At 36.5% G+C, this 10,727-nt stretch overlaps 1 protein-coding gene across 2 annotated transcripts in view; it reads left to right on the top strand.

The window, feature by feature from the left end:
* LOC107739372 (probable palmitoyltransferase ZDHHC21) overlaps window positions 1-10,727 on the top strand; it is a 38,331-nt gene that overhangs the window by 18,397 nt on the left and 9,207 nt on the right. Inside the window, exon 8 of one of the 2 annotated variants that reach the window (XM_016551469.1) lies at window positions 5,963-6,006. The exons of the other annotated variant lie outside the window; for it this stretch is intronic. Within the exon in view, the coding sequence (XP_016406955.1) occupies window positions 5,963-6,006 (44 nt within the window). The remainder of the gene's footprint in view (window positions 1-5,962; window positions 6,007-10,727) is intronic. 2 annotated transcript variants of the gene reach the window in all.

Below are 10,727 nucleotides of genomic sequence, written 5' to 3'. Positions count from 1 at the left end.
CGCCCCCACACCGCGATGCTCATGACAAGAATATTATGTATAGTTATCTTTATTGAAGTGAATTAGGTTTAAATCGCCGTCATGCATGAATGAATGATATTTTTGCAATTTTACACATAATAATCCATGATGATCATATTACACAAAACTGAAATTGCACGTCAAAATAACACATTGTCAATATTTTTTGAGACCCCCCAAAATTTCACAAATCCCGTTTTCAGGGGAGCCCATGTCTTATTAAGGGGAGCCTAGCTCCCCCGTAGTTCGCACCCTGAGAACAGGTGAGAGGAAGGTCTTCGGCTGAGTAAACGTGACGGGCTTTTCGCGCTCAGGGGAAGATGGGGACGCTTTGTGTTGCTCGAGACCATTAGGGTTTGTCCGGCAACGAAGATAGCTAGATAGATTGAATTTGTGTAGTTAGATAATGCTGGGGAGGGTTTAGGAGCGCTGACCATATGTTCCAAGAGCGTTTCAAAGAGACTGTATTGTGCGCAAAGAGGACTCATCCGTATTACAGATATTGTGATTCCCAAGGAGAAGTGTGCTGTGTACCAAAGACTAATTACTACCAGTGACGTTGTGATTAATTGCCGTAACTGCGGGGACGGGAATAAAGCGAAGAAGAGTGCGTGCTTTCTTTGAAGATATCGATCCGGCACGGCTGATTCCTTTCCCTAGACCCCGGGTGGGGTCTTGTGTCCTGGAAACGGGGAAGTGTTTTACATTTTAAGTCTCTTCACGTGTTGCGTGTATGTGTGAGTGTGTTAGTTGTGAGTTTTAAAGTTTATATGAACATGATTACTCCGTCTCCGTGTACGGGACTGGGGAGGCGCTGATCTTTTCACTTGTTAAACTGATTGTTTGATCACGATTTCTAGTGTGCCGTGCGGGGCTGGGAATAACCACTAGAGTGCAGTGTAGTGCAGTGTTGAAGTTTCACTTGTGTAGCGCCGTTTGTCCTAGTGTGGGTGTACAGAGTGAAATGTTCGTTGAACTTATTTAAATGTCTCTTTACATAAACGGTTATATTTTTCTATGTATAATTGTCAGTAAAGTGATAATTTTCTATAAAATCCTGGTGTTGTGATGTACCCTCTGGCCTCCATTAATTTGATTGAACCTCTTTAAGTTAAAATAGTGGTTTATTATAACTGTTATCGTCACCGGCATATTGTCAAAGTGTCTAATTCTAACATTTGGTAATATTTCTATTCAAAATCGCGATTCCTCGATTTCTAAAAAATAAAATCGTGGCAAAACAATAAATTCGAATTAATCGGGAAAATCGCCCAGCCCTACGAATAAGTCTCGTGAGTGTAACTACCGAATCAAAATTTTGATGTGAATGTGTCTCTCGAGTTTCAGTTGGAGCTGGAGCCGCGAGACACAATACAGCGCATTGCTTGAGGTAGACAGGGACGCGGGAAGTAGGGGTGCTGAGGGGGCTGCAGTACCCTCTGTTTTCACATGGTTGCAAATGCAACGCCAAGTTTGTTCATTTAAATGTATTCAGTTTTAGTATTTAATAATTTATTTGTAATGATCTCTGAAATGTAAATTGTAAGTGGGCTATAATAAACCCATGTTTATCTTTATAAACATGATTAATTTAACTTGTGATGTTTTCTATATGTGATGATTAGCCTAATCCTCATGAACACGTGACGCTGGCGCGTGGTATCAGACATGAACTATACAGAATGCGAACAAGATTAACTTTAATACAAGGAGATAATGGCGCAAAAGCGAATTTCAGATTTTTTTTTAAATGCCAATCCCAGCAAAAACTTTCCAAAATCGGCATCCAAACAACACCAGCCCCAGCACGAGCACCGACATAAGTTAAACAGCCCCCCCAACACGGACACACACAGCACCCCCAACCGAAAACATCTTCCCGCGCCCCTGGAGGTAGATGTTGTATTTTGTTAGTAAATGTTTCATTATATAGTGTTGCCTCCTTCGTTCACTATTACACTACTGCATATATTGCATCTGATACTCTTGTCGCCTAGTTTTGTAACGTAAGCCCACACTTTCAAACGTTTCACTCTTGACGCGATGACTGATCGCACACAAAGACACACAGCACATGTGCATGGATATCACGCGCACGTCGAGCAAAGGTCGGCCACATCATTCAAGTGAAGGAAAATGACAAGCATCAGTTTCTAATTCGTTGTTAAAGGGATAGTTCACCCAAAAATGAAAATTCTGTCATTAATTACTCACCCTCATGTCGTTCCAAACTCGTAAGACCTTCGTTCATCTTCGGAACACAAATTAAGATTTTTGATGAAATCAGAGAGCTCTCTGACCCTCCATAGACAGCAGCACAACTGTAATGTTCCCAGGTCCAGAAACATAGTAAGGACATCGGTGGTGCAACTTCAATTTTGCGAATCTACGAGAATACTTTTTGTGCGGAAAGAAAACAAAAACAACATAATTTATTCAACAATTCTTCTCCCCTGAGTTAGGTCTTCCGCCATTTTGGAGAGTTCCCTAAGCACGTAATCGATGTAATCAGCGTTGTTTACGTTTGGGGGGAAAGTGCGCCCATGAACGTAATCTGGGTAATCCGCATTGTTTACGCTTAGGGGAAAGCGTGCGTATGCGTTGTGACACTCTCTAAAATGGCGGAAGATGGTAACTCTGGGGAGAAGAATTTTTGAATAAAGTCATTATTTTTGTTTTCTTTGTGCACAAAAAGTGTTCTCATAGCATCACAAAATTGAAGTTGAGCCACTGATGTCACATGGACTGTTTTACCGATGTCCTTGCTACGTTTCTGGACCTGGGAACATTACAATTGCGTTGCTGTCTATGGAGGGTCAGAGTGCTCTCCGATTTCATCAAAAATATCTTAATTTGTGTTCCGAAGATGAACGAAGGTCTTATGGGTTTGGAACGACATGAGGGTGAGTAATTACTGACAGAATTTTCATTTTGGGGTGAACTAACCTTTTAACATTGAAGTTATACGGAGATAAAACAACGCAAGTATCGATGACAGTATCATTTGTCCTGAAGCTTATCGGTACTCCCGGGATTGACCCAATTACGTACCGGTCCAAAAAATACCGGTTCTCGGTACCCATCCCTACCTACTCACATTTGCATAAAATTGAGCGTTGTTCCGGCTTTCATGACTTCATGTCCACCATTTTTAAAGGAGGTGGTTGTTCCATCACACATAATACAACATTCAGAGAATAATCTACCTATAATACAGTTTATTTAGTTTGCCAAGTAATACGTAGTAAATTCGCCTTTTTGTGGAGCTACATGCATTGCCATTAAAGGGTTGGTTCACACACAAATGAAAACCTATAAGATTTACATTCACCTTAGAACACAATGTGAGGATATTTTAATGGGATCTGAGAGATTTCTGTCCCTCCATTGAAAGTTCAAACAACCAAAACTTTGACACTTCAAAAAGTTTATAAAAACATAGTAAACACAATCCATATGATTCTGGCAATTTAATCCAGGTGTTCTGAAAAGACGTGATTGCTTTATATTTATTTATATTACAGGTTTAATTTAATTTTAGTTTAAGTTTTTATTTACATAAACATTGATCAGAGGTCATAAATAAAGCTCATCGAAAATGGTAAACGAAAGTTCAAACATGATTGCTTGACATGCAAGAACCAATTAGGTTTGCTCTCACCCATCAAGCAAGTATGGTTGAGTTTCTGTGTTTCAGTTTTGATGGGCTTTATGTATGCGCTTTGATAAATGGTGTTTTGATGTAACCGACTTAATAACACTTCATAATAAGTAACAAAGCACAGTCATTTGCAAACTATTAGTTTATAGTTAATTCATAGTTTATAAACTATTGTCTATTAATTGTTAATACGTTAATTTTATGTACAACTACTGAGTTCTTCATTCATTGTCACAGTAGTTAACCAATTATTATTGCTTAATTAGCTCGTATGTAAAGACTTAAATGTTTTGTTAACAACTTGTTAACCATACCTAACTGATGTACAATTCATGCAGTAGTAAAGGAGTTGTTAATGGTTACCAGGAGTATATAGTTGTCACTTACATTAGGTCACAGAAAATACTAAATTAAAGGCAATAACCTACCTCTATTAGACATTAATGGCATTAATGATGTGTTTCTAAAATTGTTAGAAACACCTTAATTAAGCATATGTTTATCAAGTCACTTTACACATAAATGTTACTTTAAGTTTCTTTACAAGTAATAACTTTGTTTTTATGAATGACCATATGCCTTAAACTTAGCCACTTTTCAGTACATATTAAAAATGAAAATGTGCAGTGACAATTATGTAAATATGTGTCTCTGCAAATGTAAGTAAATGTATGTTATAAAAAATGCATACAAAGTCTCATGAGAATATATTTAAAGGGGTCATATGATGCGATTTCATTTTTTCCTTTCTCTTTAGAGTGTTACAAGCTCTTGGTGCATAAAGAAGATCTGTAAAGTTGCAAAGACTAAAGTCTCAAATCCAAAGAGATATTCTTTATAAAAGTTAATCTCACGCTTGAGGTATTCGGCTAATCACAACGCACTGGATAGCTGGCTAATCAGAGCACACCTCGCTTTTCAGACCGATTAGTTTTGTAAAAATCGACGCGTTTCAAAAAGGCGGGGCATAGAGGAGAAACAATAATGTACAGTATGTGGAAAATAATGTGTTTTTTTAACTTTAAACCGCATAAACACATTTCATTACACCAAATACACAAAATAATGTTCTTTTTAGCAGCATCATATGACCCCTTTAAATGCATCAGTTAGGGTTACCATACATTGAGTAAAAAACAAAGGATAAAAACATTATTTCCTCTTCACATATAAGCTAATTAAAAAAATAACAATAATTTGTAAATTAAAGTGACAATGAATTAGGAACTATCCTATTTCAACTGGCCTGTTAATGTATTAACAATGTAGAGATTACAATTTATAAACTGAATTAACTACAAACTAATACTTTGCAAATTATTCTTAAGTACTTTATTACTGTATGTTAAGCTGTCTAATCTGCTGTCCTGTCCTGCCTTTAAGCCATCTCCTTATCCAAAGACCACAAAAGTCCCAATGCTTTAACACACAAGCTACACCTTGACCCTGCTATCCCATGTTGTGATGTCTTAGAAGATTTAGCGTCTGACTGGGTGGTTAGTGAGTAGCCTCATGCCAGTCATAGCAAGCGAGGAAGCAGACTTTACCATTGATCCCTGCCAAGATCTTTTCTCACCGCATGCTCTCTGAGCCCAGATCAGTTCAGCCTGAACTGCAGTCAGGTCGAATTAGCATGACACTGGCTGCTCCAGGCCAAGAGTGTGTCCTCTAGCGGTTCACAATGTGAATCTGACTGCAGTCATTGACTTCAACAGTTCAAGTCTGACTCCGTACATAATGTATTATGGCTTCAGGAATAGAGACTTCTTTTATGTATTCATCTTGTGTATCACACACACAAAGCACATATTGTTCTAGAAAGCCACTGTCAGTCACACGTCCACCATTTTTCACACAAACAGTCTCGCCTCTGTTAATCCCACCTTATTTATATATTCTTTTTTTTTTTTCTCTTTGCTGCATCTCTTCAACTGGCAAGCAGGGGGGATTTTAGCATCCCTATGCATGCAGTCTCATTGTCCTCAGGCAGATGCCCTTTTGCCCCTGTGCCAACTTGGCAAGGTGAGGAGGGCACCAAGGGAGTGTTGCTGCTGTCGGCTTCACTGTCTCTCTTTTGTCTCAATGTAAACTGTAGCAGTTTTCACTCACAGCGTGAGAAAGATCAAAAAAGATCCAATTCACCCCCTTGAATCCACTGGCTTGCTGTCATAAATCATTTCATGAGTTGTCACTGTATTGTCTCTTAAATTTATAAGAAATTACATGTTCATAGTTCAGGGGTGATACAAAGCAATATCTTTCTCTTTTTTTCAACAACAGGACACAACTACTATAGAGAAGATGTCACACTTACTGGAAGACATGTAAGTATTGAAACTTACAGCATCATTTCAGCCATTTAATAATAATGTAATGCCATCTACGCAATCATTACATGGAGACATGTAGATATGGAGACTGGGGCTAGTTGTCACCGCTTAAGTACTCAAAAGTCCAATCAAACAAATGTTTGTTTATCTATCTATCCTGTCTATCACTGGTTTTGTATATACACTACTGTTCAAAAGTTCGGTGTCTGTAAGATGGTGTTATTATTATTATTTATTTTGTAATATTATTTTTTATTTAATTTAATTTCATTATTAAAAAATACTTGTATTCAGTGAAGACACGTTCAGTTGATCAAAAGTGACATTAAAGACATTTTAAATATATGCTGTTCTTTTGTACTTTCTATTCATCAAAAAAAAAAAAAAAATTGCAGTTTCCACAAAAGTAGTAAGCAGCACAACTGTTTTTTTTTAAACTGTTGAAGTGATTCTTGACCTATCATCATATTAAAATGATTGCAGAAGAATGAAAATTTAGCTTTGCCATCACAGGAATATATTACATTTTAAATTATATTAGAATCGATAACAGTCATTTTTAATTGTAATATTTCATAACTTTATTTATTACTTTTAATAAATTTTTGATCAAATAAATGCCACCTTGGTGAGGCTTTCAAAAATCTTGCCGACTCTAAACTTTTGAATGGTACTATAAATGTCAAACACCTGGTTCAAAAAAACACTTGAAATTTTATAGGGCTGAACCAGAATATTCGATTATTCGAATATTCGTTCGGTGGGTTGTGTAGCGAATCAGCTCATGGGGAAATATGAATAATTAATCATAACTAGTTATAATTAATTATAAATATTTAGATCCGCTGTAGATATTTACTTGACCTCTCAGGGTCAACTGTCTGTCAATTCTAAGAACGTTAATTTCCTGGTTAAGGGAAATAACTTTCTTACTGTACAACTCTACACAGAGCCTGCAGCATAAATCTGCATGATTAGGGACTCCAGTTATGAGAAACAATGAACAACGTCAAGTGTGATACAAATGTCCTGGGCCTTGTTCACAGACAACTTGGCACCCAGTATGTTTATTGGGTGAGGGGTCTGTGAATGTTTGTTAATCTAATGAATAATTGATTTGTTAAATCAAATGAAAAATGGTGTGTCTGATTGGTCCAGACGCTACAGTTGGCATTCGATTTTCAATTTTGAGATTTGAATATTCTTTTCTATTTTTTCCCCGAACACCTGGCATCCCCCGCAAAACGGTTCTCATTCGCGCTTGAATATGAATCGCCCATGAGTGAACGTCATGATTCAGTTAATCTGGAAGAGAAGACAAAAGTGACTAAGACTGCAGTCTTTAAATTGAGTGAGGACAAGACAAGTGCAGTAGAGCCCTGCACGGACCTCATATTTAGGCCCTAGCCCTGGCCCGACACGCTCAGGCCCTAGCCCGGCCCTTGTCCGACAGCTTATCAGAATTACCGGCCCGAGCCCGACCCAAGCCCGTCTTTTTTTCCCCCCTTCTCCCAAAACAGCTTGTACTACTCTTTCAGCTATTAAAATAGTTCAGTTTTGTATGTAATGGCAAAATGATTATATTTCGTTTAGTTTTTTTTTTTAAGTTAATTTAGAAAACCGTTTGGAGCATTTTTTCATTCGTTAAATATAAGTTTTAGTTTTTTAAAGTAAAAGTCTCTGCACACTGAGTCCGAAATTTTCGTATGCGTTTTTTCACTGCGGTCAAACCAGCCGCGTCTTGAATATACACGGTCAAGCCAGCCGCACTTTTTTTTTGGCTGCACGTCTAATCGCGCACTTACTGTATGGGTGCTGGGAGCAGTCAAAATGTATTTAAAGAAGCTGTCATAACGGCGTTTCCTTTATACTTTTGCTGATATTTTCAATAGATTGCTGTTCACGGTGACCCAAAATATGTCTGCATAAAACGTAATTTAACCCTACAAAGACCATAAAGCAACATCAGAATATTTATTTATTGCTATTTTATATCTTGACATAATACAATTTCAGAAAACTCTTTAAATATAAAAAACGTACTTACAGTCTTTGAGTCAGAACAGCCGGCATAAAGTAGTTTCGCTTTCACAACAAAACACAGCGTCAGCCACGGCCTTTTCGAGAAGAGGCGGCGGGCTGTATTAGTATTATATGTAATATTTCCTCAGCAACCAGCATGGATCAGCTCCAGGCATGACAAAGCAGATATCGTCCTCTTTTGGAAGACCAAACAAAGTCGTTTCGCTTTCACAACAAATCACACAGCGCATTCACAGAATAAAAGTTACGCCTTCTTTCTTTGCGTGAACATTTGGGCGGCATTATGCAAATCTTCCCACATAGTGATGTAGATATGTGGGGGCGTGTTAGAACGAGCCGTTTTAGGTAGGCATGGCTGACTCTTAACTTTTATAAAGAATATCTCTTTGGATTTGAGACTTTAGTCTTTGCAACTTTACAGATCTTCTTTATGCACCAAGAGCTTGTAACACTCCAAAGAGAAAGGAAAAATTGAAATCGCATCATATGACCCCTTTAAAGGCGCATTCACCCCAAGCATCTGAGTGCATCCTTGCCCTTTTACACCATGTCCCATATTCAAACACTTATAAAAAAATATTTCCTTCATAGGTTTGCTCGTTCTTTCAATTGATTCCTGTTCACAGTGACCCTGACTAATACTGTATTAATTTTCAAATATTTTTACTGTGTGGTTTTGGAGAAAATTAATGGCAAATTCACTCCAAAAAACAAAAGTGCATTCTAGTAGATGCACCATTACCCATTTTCAAACACTCATAAAAATCTTTCCTTTATAAGTTTGCTTGTTCTTTCAATTGGTTCCTGTTCACAGTGTCCCTGACTATTACTGTATTAATTTTCAGGTCTTTTTACTGTATGGTTTTGGAGAAAATTAAAGCCAAATTTACCCCAAGCATCTGAGTGCACATCCTTTCACTTTTACATCATTACCCATTTTCAAACCCTCATAAAAATCTTTCCTTTATAGGTTTGCTTGTTCTTTCAGTTGATTCCTGTTCACAGTCACCCTGACTATTACTGTATTCATTTTCAAATATTTTTACTGTATAGTTTTGGAGAAAATTAAAGGCAAATTCACCCCAAGCATCTAAATGCATAAGCCCTTTGCATCACGTCCCATTTTCAAACCCTCATAAAAATATTTCCTTTAGAGGTTTCCTCGTTCTTTCAATTGATTCCTGTTCACAGTGACCCTGTCTATTGCTGTATTAATTTCTCAAGTCTTTTTACTGTATAGTCTTGGAGAAAAGTAAAGGCAAATTCACCCCAAGCATCTAAGTGCTTAAGCACTTTTACATTGTCCTATATTCAAACACTCATAAAAAAATCTTTCCTTTATAGGTTTGCTCGTTCTTTCAATTGATTTCTGTTCACAGTGTCCCTGACTATTACTGTATTAATTTTCAAATAATAATTAATAAGTAATTAAGAGCACAAAAATAAGTCTGGAAAGTTCTATTTAATGACATTTAAAATACGACCTGGCTAAACTAATTTAGCTCTTGCATCCTGTGAAATGCCCTAATTTGGAACATATACCTTATCTTTTGAGTTCAAAAACACATGGTAAGTATTATATAGCAAACATTATTTGCTATTATTATTATTAGCCTATTATTATTTCAGTGTGAATTGTAGAAAACAGTCATGTTCATGTTTTGATGGGAAAAAATGGTTGAGGTTTCCTTTCCTTTATTTTTATTTGTTTGTTTGTTGTTGTTGTTGTTGTTTTTTTGTACAGAAAACTAGTAACCAATTATAGTCCTCATGCCTCTGCAGAACTCCTTGGTGTCATTCTGCCACAGCCTCTGCTGCAGCTTACTCCTATAATAATTTAATGATAATAATAATGCATTTTATTAGGCACCTTTCAAGACTCAATGACACCTTAAAATAACAGTAGGCTATTAATTGATTGACTGCAATACAACCTAATGGAATTTAAACAAGAGTTTTATTAAGACTGAAATACATAAATAAGTTGTGATAGGGATTATGTAACCTTTGTTATGACATTTCACAGATACAAATGCAAATATGTAATTAAACAAAAGCCTAATATGAGAAGATGATTTTAGGTGTATGCATCAGTGTGCAGAAGACAGTCAATAAATGTTCACAGGTGTTGAAGCCACAGTAGGCACTGTTGTGCAGTCTGATGGGATGTACAACAGCATGCCCAAAGTGCTGTTATTCCTTAAGATGCACAAAGTTGTTTTCTGAAATAAGAAAGGCAAAATAAATAAATGTATAATATATATAAAAGTACATAAAATACGATAAAATAAAGTTAAGTAAAATTAAAATAAAAGTGTGATCATTTTCAAATAACGGCACTGATACTATATTATTTTTCTTTTCTTTGTGTTGTCAACTGTCCTTACCTGATCAGTGTCTTGTTGAATCTGGATTTTAATTTAGATAGATCATTTTAAAATTCATCTCAATACAATTGTAATTGATCAGTTACAGGTAAGGAGAAACAAGAAATTGCAGCTAAGCAGACTTATTCAATAGACTGATGATTATGGTAAACAAACACAGCAAAACAAATAATAGCTTTGCAGGCATAATCACCATAAACAAATACAACAACCTCAGGGCTATAAAAGCAAAGACATAAGAAATTTAACTAAAGGTTAGAAATTAGTAACCATGGACACAAATAA

This window comes from Sinocyclocheilus rhinocerous, unplaced genomic scaffold (genome assembly GCF_001515625.1).
Source record: "Sinocyclocheilus rhinocerous isolate Xijiao unplaced genomic scaffold, SAMN03320098_v1.1 scaffold6943, whole genome shotgun sequence".
NCBI lineage: Eukaryota > Metazoa > Chordata > Actinopteri > Cypriniformes > Cyprinidae > Sinocyclocheilus > Sinocyclocheilus rhinocerous.
Note: the sequence above shows the minus strand (reverse complement) of the source record. Positions and strands in the feature narration are given on the sequence as shown.